The 14660-nt window shown below is 38.3% G+C and overlaps 2 protein-coding genes across 2 annotated transcripts in view; one reads left to right on the top strand and one right to left on the bottom strand.

Moving 5' to 3' along the window:
• The window catches only part of LOC138324112 (kinetochore protein Nuf2-B-like), a 237268-nt gene that overhangs the window by 168036 nt on the left and 54572 nt on the right, over positions 1–14660 (bottom strand). The window lies entirely within an intron of this gene.
• LOC138324110 (synaptotagmin-15-like) overlaps positions 743–14660 on the top strand; it is a 155585-nt gene continuing 141667 nt past the window's right edge. Inside the window, exon 1 of the mRNA XM_069269180.1 lies at positions 743–971. Within this exon, the coding sequence (XP_069125281.1) occupies positions 794–971 (178 nt within the window). The 5' untranslated portion in view covers positions 743–793. The remainder of the gene's footprint in view (positions 972–14660) is intronic.

The raw sequence follows: 14660 nt of genomic DNA, 5'->3' as shown, positions 1-14660 counted from the left end.
TTAGGGCGCTGAACCTAATAAAGCAGACCAAACGAAACTAATGAGTTGTCTTTAAAGGAAAGCTTATCCTAATTAGTAGTCAGCATAAGAAGAAGAAAACATTGTTATGGGAGTATCGGAAACTTGCTGAGAATTTAAACAAGTTCCGACATTTTAGCAATAGACTGTTCAGCGGCTAGTTTTTCACGTAGAGGGACGCATAGCAGATGTTATCAGGGACATTTGCGGCAAATCACGCTGTCTGATATAATTGAATGCGCCTTTTGAATTTCTGACAGCCATATCGGAAAATAACATCTATATGTTATAATGTTTCTCATTTATATACAATTTCAAAATCGAATAACAAATGACAGTGAACAAGAAGTGAATAAATTTCGGACGCTGCGTATGACGTTTAAAGAAAAATGTCCCTGTATTTACTCATTACATTATGCTGCTCACAATCATTAGCCAAGACTTAAGTGTCAATGATGAGATGTATTGATGTATTGGTATGAAGCGGAGAAAGGGCGATCTAGATGCGGGGACTACTCAGTTGGTGATGTACGGCGCATAGAGACATCTATAGCTAGCTATTGATCAAGGGTTACTGGTATAGTATAGATCACTGCAGAATATTGAACTGAACAACAGTCTATGTTGTTTTGGTTTTGAAACATTCTGCTGAGAACAGCAGATCGTATTTCCACCATTTAAAACGCTTATCTTGATGTGGTAAAAACTACATGGTGTTAATGCCAGGTTTATGCTTCCGTATTTAACAACTTAACGTCATAAAAGTCAGAGTGCCATGGCCGGTAGCAAGGGATTTGACGTGAACATGTTCCATCACAAATCTCTCGACGAGAATGGAAATTTTAAAAGTTTGAGAACTCCCAAAAGAGCATGGAAGCGGATTGGTGAACATGATTTGAAGACAAAATACCAAAGTCCTCAACGCGATGGGATGAATACAACCACTGCAAAAGGTAAGAACTCATAGAAAGAAAAAATACCAACATTTTTCTCATACCAATAACTATACATGTGTGGCGAGTTTACCACATACAAAACTATAGAGTTGTCTAAGTCTGTATTACATTCTATCAATGCAATACAGCTCCTTGATGTCACTATGTCAACAAAATTACTATTTTCTTGGTAAGATCTTTTCAGATTTTAAATTGTTTTTACTATAAGATCTGGAAAAAAACGGGATTTGCTTTGAAATGTCATTTTTTCAGTAATGGGAATTAAATCACAGTCGGGATTTTCTGGGAATCGGGATAACAAAATATTGTAAAACCCCACGGCAAGTCACGGGTTTTACTACATTTTGTGACCCTCGTGTAGAATATCCATACACTTCACATCCACACAATTATGTAAAAGTCTTAAAAAGTCATCTCGCACTGCCATGTTACAATACAGTATACTTACGCGGTTTCGATAATAACGACACTTGTCGCAATTAACGATTACTGTATGAATGAATTTCAAATTACTTACCAATGACTTGCTTCCGGTGTGTCGGTAAATATTTCTCTCGGCATAACCCTTAAAGAGACATCGAGGCAACTAATCGTGAACTCAAATCTATCGTGATCTTTTCTTAAGACCATATAGTACACAGACATTATTTCAAGGAAGACCTGCCAGAAGTCAAACATTTGCTAAAAAATGCCTAGAAAATGTAAGATATCTTCAGTGTTTTCGGATAATTAAATTTCCCGCAATATAATTGATACGTTTTGCTGTAAACCATCTTATTTTGGCGGAGATTCGATTTTAGGTTTTAAAGTTTCTATGTCAAAATTCTACGATTTCATTTCGCGATTTAGATTGATAATGTTCAATTTTACCTGCCGTTGAAACTTTATTTGGCGCACAATTTTTCGCAAATTTTATCGACCGCGCAATTTAATTGGATGCGAATTCATATTTGCTTAAAGTATATTTTTGTACATTGTCGAGTAACTCATTAATATTCAATTTAGCATTTAATTATTCTATATTTATATGAAAATGCTTTTAAAACAATTAACAAAAAGACATTATTATGAAAATGATAATACGAAACCATTTGCGCTTCAAATGACTGATGTGACCGTCGGTGCATCCCACTTTCTGAATATCCTTGTTAGGATTAGCGGTGTGATTCCCTGAAGTACATAGCTCTTATAGCGTTTTGAATCAATCTTGGCTAAATGGCATTTAATCTTACAAATGCACACAAGACACGAAACGAAAGAGAATGTGAAATAATTATTAAATCAATAAATAATCAGTATACAGTTGACTTCTCGCATGCATTAACATTCACTTGAAAATCTGTGAAATTTGTCGAAAGCAATTGGTATGCGTTAGGTTTTCAACATTAATAAAGTTTTAATAATTTCAAGAAATGAAATAACAAAATACGCTTATCGCTGAAACTTTCCATCCCTATGGTTTTTACGAAGGTGTGAATTACCTTATCAGCCTAGAAAATTGTTGTTTAATCAACCTAGATTATCACATTAAAACTACATCGATAAAACCTCTTTTTCGCTCTCACATGCTTTGATTTACTACTGGTGCTCATTATACAGCTCTTAGGATGAAATCACATGTTCATTACTATATTTCATTTTAATTGCTTTCGGCAATGTCGAGACATGCCACTTTTGCAATTTAATCATGTGACTATGCATACTGGCTGTGTACAAGCCTTTGCGAAAGCTAAGATCTCATCTCGAGGTATGTTTTTGTAGGTATCACGTGACATTATACGATGTATTTTTGTATGACATGACGATATATCACGTGACAGTATACGATGTATTTTTGTATGACATGACGATATATCACGTGACAGTATACGATGTATTTTTGTATGACATGACGATATATCACGTGATTTTAGTATTGTCTCTCTTCCCAATAATTGAACACCTTGCTGCCATTTCAGTATGATATGACCGGGTGGAATGTGATTGTTCTGTGTCTCTGGCTTCATGCTTCAGACAGATAACTCTATAAAATGCCAAGAGTTCCAATGTTACAATGAGTCACAACATGAACATACTGCAGTCCCCCAAAATACGCACACACTTCATACACGCAATACCCAAAAACATTGGAGGCCGTACTAGAAAGACCTTGTATATTAAAAAAATATATTATGATCACGCCAACCAAACGTTTACATAATCATATTAGCAGAAAAGGTTTTCAATAGTAAGACATCAATTATGTTGTCGATAAAATCCGGCCAAAAACGAAACTTTTGATGTTGTATATGGTTTCTTTCATGAGCCATTTTATTTTCAGAAAAAAATCTTGAATTTGCTTACGGGGATAAATCAATTAGATATTGTAGATTATCATTACCATGGATTTCGTATTTTCCTTCAACATAATGCAGGGTGTGTGTTCTGATAATTCAGACCTTAACCCGATTTGATTTTGAAATTGTACCTTAACTGGAGCTGAGTCTAGATTGACGTAGAGGGAAGGGCTGTACCTTAACTGGAGATGAGTCTAGATTGACGTAGAGGGAAGGGCTGTACCTTAACTGGAGATGAGTCTAGATTGACGTAGAGGGAAGGGCTGTACCTTAACTGGAGATGAGTCTAGATTGACGTAGAGGGAAGGGCTGTACCTTAACTGGAGATGAGTCTAGATTGACGTAGAGGGAAGGGCTGTACCTTAACTGGAGATGAGTCTAGATTGACGTAGAGGGAAGGGCTGTACCTTAACTGGAGATGAGTCTAGATTGACGTAGAGGGAAGGGCTGTACCTTAACTGGAGATGAGTCTAGATTGACGTAGAGGGAAGGGCTGTACCTTAACTGGAGATGAGTCTAGATTGACGTAGAGGGAAGGGCTGTACCTTAACTGGAGATGAGTCTAGATTGACGTAGAGGGAAGGGCTGTACCTTAACTGGAGATGAGTCTAGATTGACGTAGAGGGAAGGACTGTACCTTAACTGGAGATGAGTCTAGATTGACGTAGCGGGAAGGGCTGTACCTTAACTGGAGATGAGTCTAGATTGACGTAGCGGGAAGGGCTGTACCTTAACTTGAGATGAGTCTAGATTGACGTAGAGGGAAGGGCTGTACCTTAACTGGAGATGAGTCTAGATTGACGTAGAGGGAAGGGCTGTACCTTAACTGGAGATGAGTCTAGATTGACGTAGAGGGAAGGGCTGTACCTTAACTGGAGATGAGTCTAGATTGACGTAGGGGAAGGGCTGTACCTTAACTGGAGATGAGTCTAGATTGACGTAGAGGGAAGGGCTGTACCTTAACTGGAGATGAGTCTAGATTGACGTAGAGGGAAGGGCTGTACCTTAACTGGAGATGAGTCTAGATTGACGTAGAGGGAAGGGCTGTACCTTAACTGGAGATGAGTCTAGATTGACGTAGAGGGAAGGGCTGTACCTAAACTGGAGATGAGTCTAGATTGACGTAGAGGGAAGGGCTGTACCTTAACTGGAGATGAGTCTAGATTGACGTAGAGGGAAGGGCTGTACCTTAACTGGAGATGAGTCTAGATTGACGTAGAGGGAAGGGCTGTACCTTATCTGGAGATGAGTCTAGATTGACGTAGAGGGAAGGGCTGTACCTTAACTGGAGATGAGTCTAGATTGACGTAGCGGGAAGGGCTGTACCTTAACTGGAGATGAGTCTAGATTGACGTAGCGGGAAGGGCTGTACCTTAACTGGAGATGAGTCTAGATTGACGTAGAGGGAAAGGCTGTACCTTAACTGGAGATGAGTCTAGATTGACGTAGAGGGAAGGGCTGTACCTTAAATGGAGGTGAGTCTAGATTGACGTAGAGGGAAGGGCTAAACCTTAACTGGAGATGAGTCTAGATTGACGTAGAGGGAAGGGCTGTACCTTAACTGGAGATGAGTCTAGATTGACGTAGAGGGAAGGGCTGTACCTTAAATGGAGATGAGTCTAGATTGACGTAGCGGGAAGGGGTGTACCTTAACTGGAGATGAGTCTAGATTGACGTAGAGGGAAGGGCTGTACCTTAACTGGAGATGAGTCTAGATTGACGTAGAGGGAAGGGCTGTACCTTAACTAGAGATGAGTCTAGATTGACGTAGAAGGAAGGGCTGTACCTTAACTAGAGATGAGTCTAGATTGACGTAGAGGGAAGGGCTGTACCTTAACTGGAGATGAGTCTAGATTGACGTAGAGGGAAGGGCTGTACCTTAACTGGAGATGAGTCTAGATTGACGTAGCGGGAAGGGCTGTACCTAACTGGAGATGAGTCTAGATTGACTGGAAGGCTGTACCTTAACTGAGTCTAGATTGACGTAGGCTAGATTGACGTAGAAGGGCTGTACCTTAACTGGAGATGAGTCTAGATTGACGTAGAGGAAGGCTGTACCTTAACGGAGATGAGTCTAGATTGACGGGGGAGGGCTGTACCTTAACTGGAGATGAGTCTAGATTGACGTAGAGAGATGAGTCTAGTTGACTGTACCTTAACTGGAGATGAGTCTAGATTGACGTAGAGGGAAGGGCTGTACCTTAACTGGAGATGAGTCTAGATTGACGTAGAGGGAAGGGCTGTACCTTAACTGGAGATGAGTCTAGATTGACGTAGAGGGAAGGGCTGTACCTTAACTGGAGATGAGTCTAGATTGACGTAGAGGGAAGGGCTGTACCTTAACTGGAGATGAGTCTAGATTGACGTAGAGGTAAGGGCTGTACCTTAACTGGAGATGAGTCTAGATTGACGTAGAGGGAAGGGCTGTACCTTAACTGGAGATGAGTCTAGATTGACGTAGAGGGAAGGGCTGTACCTTAACTGGAGATGAGTCTAGATTGACGTAGCGGGAAGGGCTGTACCTTAACTGGAGATGAGTCTAGATTGACGTAGCGGGAAGGGCTGTACCTTAACTGGAGATGAGTCTAGATTGACGTAGATGGAAGGGCTGTACCTTAACTGGAGATGAGTCTAGATTGACGTAGAGGGAAGGGCTGTACCTTAAGTGGAGATGAGTATAGATTGACGTAGAGGGAAAGGCTGTACCTTAACTGGAGACGAGTCTAGATTGACGTAGAGGGAAAGGCTGTACCTTAAGTGGAGATGAGTCTAGATTGACGTAGAGGGAAGGGCTGTACCTTAAGCGGAGATGAGTCTAGATTGACGTAGCGGGAAGGGCTGTACCTTAACTGGAGATGAGTCTAGATTGACGTAGAGGTAAGGGCTGTACCTTAACTGGAGATGAGTCTAGATTGACGTAGAGGTAAGGGCTGTACCTTAACTGGAGATGAGTCTAGATTGACGTAGAGGGAAGGGCTGTACCTTAACTGGAGATGAGTCTAGATTGACGTAGCGGGAAGGGCTGTACCTTAACTGGAGATGAGTCTAGATTGACGTAGCGGGAAGGGCTGTACCTTAACTGGAGATGAGTCTAGATTGACGTAGAGGGAAGGGCTGTACCTTAACTGGAGATGAGTCTAGATTGACGTAGAGGGAAGGGCTGTACCTTAACTGGAGATGAGTCTAGATTGACGTAGCGGGAAGGGCTGTACCTTAACTGGAGATGAGTCTAGATTGACGTAGAGGGAAGGGCTGTACCTTAACTGGAGATTCTAGATGCTTGTAACTGGAGATGAGTCTAGATTGACGTAGAGGGAAGGGCTGTACCTTAACTGGAGATGAGTCTAGATTGACGTAGAGGGAAGGGCTGTACCTTAACTGGAGATGAGTCTAGATTGACGTAGAGGGAAGGGCTGTACCTTAACTGGAGATACTAGATTGACGTAGAGGGAAGGGCTGTACTTAACTGGAGATGAGTCTAGATTGACGTAGCGGGAAGGGCTGTACCTTAACTGGAGATGAGTCTAGATTGACGTAGAGGGAAGGGCTGTACCTTAACTGGAGATGAGTCTAGATTGACGTAGAGGGAAGGGCTGTACCTTAACTGGAGATGAGTCTAGATTGACGTAGAGGGAAGGGCTGTACCTTAACTGGAGATGAGTCTAGATTGACGTAGAGGGAAGGGCTGTACCTTAACTGGAGATGAGTCTAGATTGACGTAGAGGGAAGGGCTGTACCTTAACTGGAGATGAGTCTAGATTGACGTAGAGGGAAGGGCTGTACCTTAACTGGAGATGAGTCTAGATTGACTTAGAGGGAAGGGCTTATTCTTCGATAAACCTAATATCACAGATACCTTCCCCTCCATATTAAGCTTGAAAACATACGCTGGTGATATGAATGAAGAATTTGTAATTTTCTACTCTATTATCATTTGCTGACTATTTGGAGACGGTTGTGATCAGAGATCATTAGTCATATACCTTCCTCAACAAATCTATTTAATTAGTCGAATACTAATTAGATCGGCTTCTTGTTGCTGAATTTGAAAGACAAACAGAACAACCCTTTCATTTTTGCTGTTTCCAAGGTGATGATGCAAAATGATTTGGGTATTGGGCTTTTGGCTTTCACACTGAGAAATTAAACGTTTCGACTGGCATCCAATGAAAACTACATATTCAATTTGTTGCGGTCCTACCTTGTCTTCCTAGCAGGCACATAACGTTTAATGATTGAGAGTTGAAGTCAAGAATGACAAAGTGAGTTTTGTTCAAATGTAATATTTATATAGCAGTAGTGAGAATCATTCTGGAGTTTAATGACTGCAAATGTCAGATAACTGAAAATTTCTCGAATTTTTTATTTACGTAGTGTAAGAGCTGTGGAAAATGGCTTCACCATAACAGTTTTAAGCGCAATGCATGATGTAAGCTTAAGTTATTGCGTAATTATGCAAGTTTATAGAATTTCAAAATTGCGGACAAAAGGGTACAGTTTTGAATATTATAATTGAGTTTGGACATTTTCTGAAGTAGCTATTGTCGATTATATGAGTAGAACAAGATGTAAATTTTCCTATATTTGGTTGAAAATGTGTGTTTTAAAAGCGTTATTTGATTAGTATTGATGCGGAACACATGTCGTCCAATCAAAATAAATTACTTGAAGGAAACTTCATTTATACAAGAATAGAAATTCTATGTAATTAGTGGGCCGCATTGCATAATTAGCGTTCTCGAGATGGTAACCTTATTGAGCAGCCAAGCGCAGTTAGGTCTTCCAAATTTATAGCCGGTCTCGGGAAGTGGTTGTTATCTAGTCAAACCTATATATGGCACGCAAAATCACAAACAAAATTAAAGTTATCTAACCAAAGGGTTATAAAATAGTTTACTTAGAGTTTTGTATTCATTATTACATTATGTAACTTCAATAGGTTGCATGGAATATTAAATGTAATTGTCTTGCTAGGAAACTATGTTCCTGTAGACTCGATGTGCTAACCATAAAAATCACCTTGAAATGACGTCATGTGGTATCCAAGATTTAGTCATATGTTTATGCGACAGAGTTGTTGTTTCCCCCTGATGTCATTACAAACAAGATGGCGGCCATGAAACGCTTCGCGCAGACGACAGTTAAAGGTCAAGGTCATAACACTATCAAAAACAATGGGAAATCATTTCATAGAATATTTAATAGAAAATGACCCTAATTACATATTGGAGTCATTCGATGAGGTTAGTTTGTAAAATGTGATCTGAACCATTTTGATTTTATTTTTGTAGTTATTATATATGTGTTTTACCATTGTTTGTTTAAAATGGCCTTACTGGGGATAAATTCGTTACAAAGTTCGTTTACCTCCTCAGAAGCAAGTTTCTTTTTAGACCCAATATTTTATTTCCGTATCTGGTCATTTACAAACTTATAACGTTGCTACAAAATTGCTATCTACAAAGATTCAGTTGCATAAAAAGACCATCTGATATCCATAATGCTTAGCTTACACTATCTTCAACACCGGATGTATTTATAAATTCTTGGATTACGAAAATTACGATATTGGTCACATGTATGTATTCATTACAAGATTCACCTGGTATCTGGTGACTTCGCCCGGGTACTACATTTTCATACGTCACTAGTTTAATATAACCTGACGTTCATTTTTGATTGGAAATTCACTGTCATTTTCTGAGTTGACATTAGTAAATCGAGGCCGTCGGGATAAGATTGCAGCACATTCTTCAAAATGTATTTTTGTAGATATGTGAGAAAAAGTATCTCATATTTGTCGCCCAGGCCTGCAAAATATGAGATGGACACTCATTTAAGACCCTATCTATATATTTCATTTGTGGGCTACGGTAATAAGTCCATCACACTGGGTAAGCTCTATACACCCGGTAGTTTGTAATCAATAACAGCAAGATCACTTCATTAGCAGGACCACTGTGGCCACCTATCTGTAGCCCGTGAAATAAAAACGTCATGACTTTCGAAGCGGAAAATTCCTTCTCAGCTCCGGATCTCTACCGGATTGATACGCATCGTCCTATCTCTGCCAGTGTGCGTGTTGACATACTGGGTCACAAGGGGCATTATACTATGACGTCTTCACACCTACACCGAGGCTAAGAGAGGCTAGAATTACCGCGCTAGTAAGAATGACACAAACAGATAGCAATACTTAGCTCATTATCACTATACTAATAGGTACTGTATGTCAGTTCTACGTCACTTGCAGTATAGACGCAATAGCTACAAAGAGTCAGACGAAAATGGGAGGCATAACATTTAACAGGAATATATATATTCACAGTGATCGAACCTCGCTGTATGATTTCCGGAAATAGCGATCGTCGAAGCGAAAAATCTTGTTGAAGAAACAGCCTTGTTGTGATCAAGGTCATGTTTGTGGCATATTATCACCGTTATGAAGATGAATGTAAAACAATTTATGTATCTATAAAACATGGAATTTTACAGCTTCAACGCTTATTAACAAAAGAAAATAGATCAAATCAGTGAGATTATGATGTCTTGAAGTTGAATACCTCGCTACATGTAATTTATGCCAATATTTTACTCGTAGACATTAATTCTTACAAAAGGTTCTTCTTTAGCAAGATAGTACATATACTAGATATTGACAGATCAGTTACAGCAAATATCACTATTCCATCAACATTAACGACCTTGTGATGCTATTCCAAACTACAGCCAGGGTTATTTAAGGGCGTAGAGGTTTGTTCGTAGAGGAAAGCCGGAGTACTCAAATGAAAAACCATTGACCAGGATTTAATTCATGTACCTGGCCATGGATTTGCCCCGTGTGGGATTTAAACTTGCAACCCAGAGTTGAAGGACTTGTGGCAATATGTCGTGACATCTTAACTACTCGGCCGCTGCGGCCCCTCTACTGATAACAAACGGTTGGCGGAACTAAAGCGTTGTATCTGACCCAAAACTCATTTAGTATAGGACATGTACTTAAACAGTTGAGAGATAACCTGATTCCAACTTTGTAGGCTAGTGTGCGACTGACAAGTGCCAAGCCCCGGTCTCATCACAGCCGCTCAGAAGTAACTGGGGTAAAAAGTAATTTCCGATTTGATAATTGTTATTTTTGTTCCAGTTGATAGTATGGTATGACACGTCGTGAAAAGAACATTGTACGACACGGACTCAATAGTTCACAAAAGGCAAACAATCACCATACATTTGCATCGAGAACTACATCACTGAGATTCGTTCATAAAAAAACCATTGTCATAGAACAATTTGTATTGATGATTTTAAACGTTGGATGAAATAAGGTGTTTTGTTGTTTAAAATGTTTTAATCATTTTTCCTGAATAAACCTTTAAAAGATCTTTGCAAAAGTGCTTTTATTTTTAAACAACACTGTTGTGTTATTGTAAAATGCTGACATTTGTAAAATCACGCCTGCCGTATTTAGTTAACCATTGCAAAATGATGGCATGCTAAACCTTTCAGAACAAAATGTTGCCTTTTCGGTTTTGTTTTATACAAACCGAGGTGGACTAGTATTTACGTCATATTAATTCCAGGGACGACCACCTCCGTTGTATGCGATGTGTATATGTGAATGTCTATATATTTTGTGAGGCTGCGGTATGTTCGAGTTATGTCTCTTTGCGATTATTGAAACTCTTGCCTACATGTACATTGTATTATAACTGAGGTAATCAAGGATGATTTTTTTTCTTATGTGATATGCTGTCTTTTGTAGGTTCGATTGTGTATTGGAAGGCTGTACTGGTCGTATTGTGTCTCGTTGTGATAGTGAAAACTGTGGGTATTGTCTAGTGCTATCTAGTTTCCAAATCACATACAATATACTCCATATATAACAGACCTTTTTCAACATTTTTAAATCAATTATTATTATTAAATTAAATCATGATACGCACCTCGAGCTCAATCAATCTCAGAGGTTTTTGTATTTGTATAGTATCTCTTGCCTTCTGTTTCTTATTGTAAACAGGCTTTTTAATACTTTTTTAAACACTAAAACCAAACTTTGATTTTCGTAGATCATTAATACCTGTTAACGGTCAGATTCTCGAATCTAATTAATCCTCATTTCGATTGATATTTAGTTCCTTTATTTCCATTAAAACAGTTTTTAATGATGATTAAGACAATTTATTCTGTGATTGATTGATATGAATATGCATTAGAGCGCCATAGAACGATAGATAACGACAAGTTGATTAAAATCGGATGGTGCAAGCTGGAAATAGTGGCGATGTAGTCACACCCAGATTGAAGGAACCTAATTTATGCTCTATATGATACCTGATAATGATTGTACGTAGGTATTTTTCCTTGTTCCTTGTATTGTAAAATTTGGAGGACGCTAATAGATGATATACTGCGTTAACGCCATTTTTGTTTATTAAGCTAAATGGTTTTTTTTTATACAAAATGCTGGGATCTGGTGATAGCATATTTCAAAATGATATCAAGTAATCTAAAGTAAGGTGAAAACGACAAATAGAAAAGTGATATAAATATAAATATATTTCAAGCAGTAATTGCTGATGCAGCACGATCAATAATTATGTATGTCACTCAAAGTTACAAGTTAAGAACATGCCTCTTTTGATTTTGGATTTGGACAGTATCAAAACACTTATTCGACAGCGAAGCATTCGTAGAAACCAAACATGCAAGAATTGTATTTCAGGAAAACGCGAATTGACGCCTGTCGGATTTAAAATCCATCAGTATTTTACTGAAGCTAAATAAAAAAGTGTGCCATGTAAAGCCTCCGCAGTGCCGATAGTTCACAATGGGATCGGCTATCTGTCTTTCCTGTAATAAAATTTAACGTTTTAAATTGGTGTGTGGAGACCATCCTTCATGCGATATGTAAACCTGATTATGCTAGGTTCAATCAATGCTACTCAATCGCCTTGCAATAACACAGTTTATACAAACCATACCAACAGGGAATGTAAAACTAACTTTCATTCAAAGCTTTTAATTTTCTGGATTCGAGCACGCTGTAACATGCATGTTTATTTGGAATTGGAGTTTCGAGACACAGCATAGTTCTTATACCCGATACATCAGCCATCAGTACTTCTATACCACGGAGTTGTCGGGGTTATAGAACAGTTTGAATCAGCTTGTATGGTACTGAATTAACACGTTTTATGCAAATGTATCACTTAGTTCTAGGTCTTTCAACTCTTATTCAAGATCATCTTGATACTAAATCATGTCTCCACTTTTTAGTATGTTCTGGCTATTCGTTCAGTCTGACATATCTTTTCCTATAAAAATGACATTAACATCTCGAATAAGGCTGGTCTGGTGTGGCTTATCATATTAACGTTCTATGAACTGCCAGTTTAAATTAAGGAGGGCCTATTGCGGCGTGTGAATGTCTGTGTGTCTTTGTGAGGCTGGGGTATATTAGTGTTTTCATTAGTTGCAATAGCAGAACCTTTGCGCTTTTTATAGCGCTATCTCACTGAAGCATGCCACCGAAGACATCGAACAAGCACATCTTACTCGATCAACACTATAATGACAACGGGCAAACCAGTCGTCCCACTCTTTTTATGTTGATCACTAAGCAGAAGCAGAAACTAAATTTTATATAGACCACAATGTTTCTCGACCAGGGGGCAGAACCAAGACACGTATTCAACATAAATGGTATGACTGTTGTCTATTGCCAGTTTAATATGACAGACAGGAGAGCCCTTGGTTTGCTTTAGTGAGATAGAAACAGGCTACGCACTAACAGAACATAACATGGCGGCACGAATTTATATTACAGTGCTCTGTTTACTAACGATTAAACACGTTATGTTTTCTTTTATGTTTTTGAGCTTTTATAATGTGTCTAATGCGTAAATCATCTTAGAAAAAGTAGGCAGTAGGTTTTAATGCTTGTTACTCGTCATGATGATATAATACAGGTTATTTTCAGAAAACTCCGCCGTCCATTTTCCGATAGTTATGATTGAGGTGTCTAGCTGTGCTATATTTATTTTCATGCATTTATACTGATAAATGGCTTCCCCTAATGATACAGATCTCAATCATTTTGAATGGAACACAAAAACTTACTCAGATATATGACAATTACTGATCATAGGAGAATATCAACTCGAAATGTTTGTTCTATCGCTCATATTTATCAATGCTTGTTCCAAATCGGGTCTTTTTATTGCTCTCCATAATATTTCATTACATCAGCAATTTTTGCCAATTATTTCCTACTAAACTGGTGTCTCAAAATGATTTCCCATATCATCGGTTAAAAAAAGATTTGTATCTCAGGAAAAACAATCAACAGCGGTTTAAAATTTTAATATTTCTGTAGTATTTTTTGCACAAATAGTGTTCGATATATTTTCTACGCCTTCTTTTTGTCAAAGTCTTTGAAACTCCTGACAAAATGTCATGATAAACATGTTTTACGTCTCTGAAAGATAAGCGTTTATCGTTTAAATTCCAATCTGTCACTGGTAAATATGATGCAATTTTGAAACTTCGAACAAAATATCATAACCTGTCAAAACACGACAGAGATGTCTGAATGCGTTTCTGTTATCATAATTTGATTTTGATCCTTTTCAGTGAAAAAAATATGTCAACATCAATTTCAATTTAAACTTGTTAGCAGGGTGTGACTGGTAATATTAAAAAACATATTATTTACATTTAGGGAGACACAAAGCAGTTGGTTAGATATAGGTATATCAATAACTTTTGGATTCGAGTTGATTACCGATATATTCTGTATTTTCATATCATAGAGTTATTATCTAATCTTGCGGGTAGGAAATAATTTTGACGTCATCAGTTTGTGAGAGTAACGTCATACTTTTCTGAGAATATTGACGTAAACATCTCTCAAAAATCAATGACGTCACAATTTATACTACCCTGCAAGAGAGGTAAATCTGTAATATGCAAAAAACGGAATATTTTGAGTTGACCTAAATCTACTTTTAAGCTAATTGGATGATCATAACCACCTAGACAAGGTCTCTTTAGTGGTTATTCCGTCTTTGCACATTGCAGAGTTAGCTCCCTTGTGGGTAGGTATCAATTGTTACGTCATAATTTTGAGAGCGCAATTCACGTCATTTTCCCGACAAGTATGATGTTATGCTCGCATGTAGTCAACGGGTAAGATTGAAATATTATCTATTTATGTATCGATTCGAATATCCCCTCTGATACTCATCATTCAAAACAAACATAAAATGAAAGGAAAAGTTTTCCATAATTGACATTTTAGTGTTTCTCGCAAGTGCATTTGTCAAGAAACAGGCTCTGGATCGCTAGAGGA

This window comes from Argopecten irradians, chromosome 5 (genome assembly GCF_041381155.1).
Source record: "Argopecten irradians isolate NY chromosome 5, Ai_NY, whole genome shotgun sequence".
In the NCBI taxonomy this organism is placed as follows: domain Eukaryota; kingdom Metazoa; phylum Mollusca; class Bivalvia; order Pectinida; family Pectinidae; genus Argopecten; species Argopecten irradians.
The sequence above is the reverse complement of the archived record's forward strand: the minus strand, read 5'-3'. Positions and strand labels throughout refer to the sequence as shown.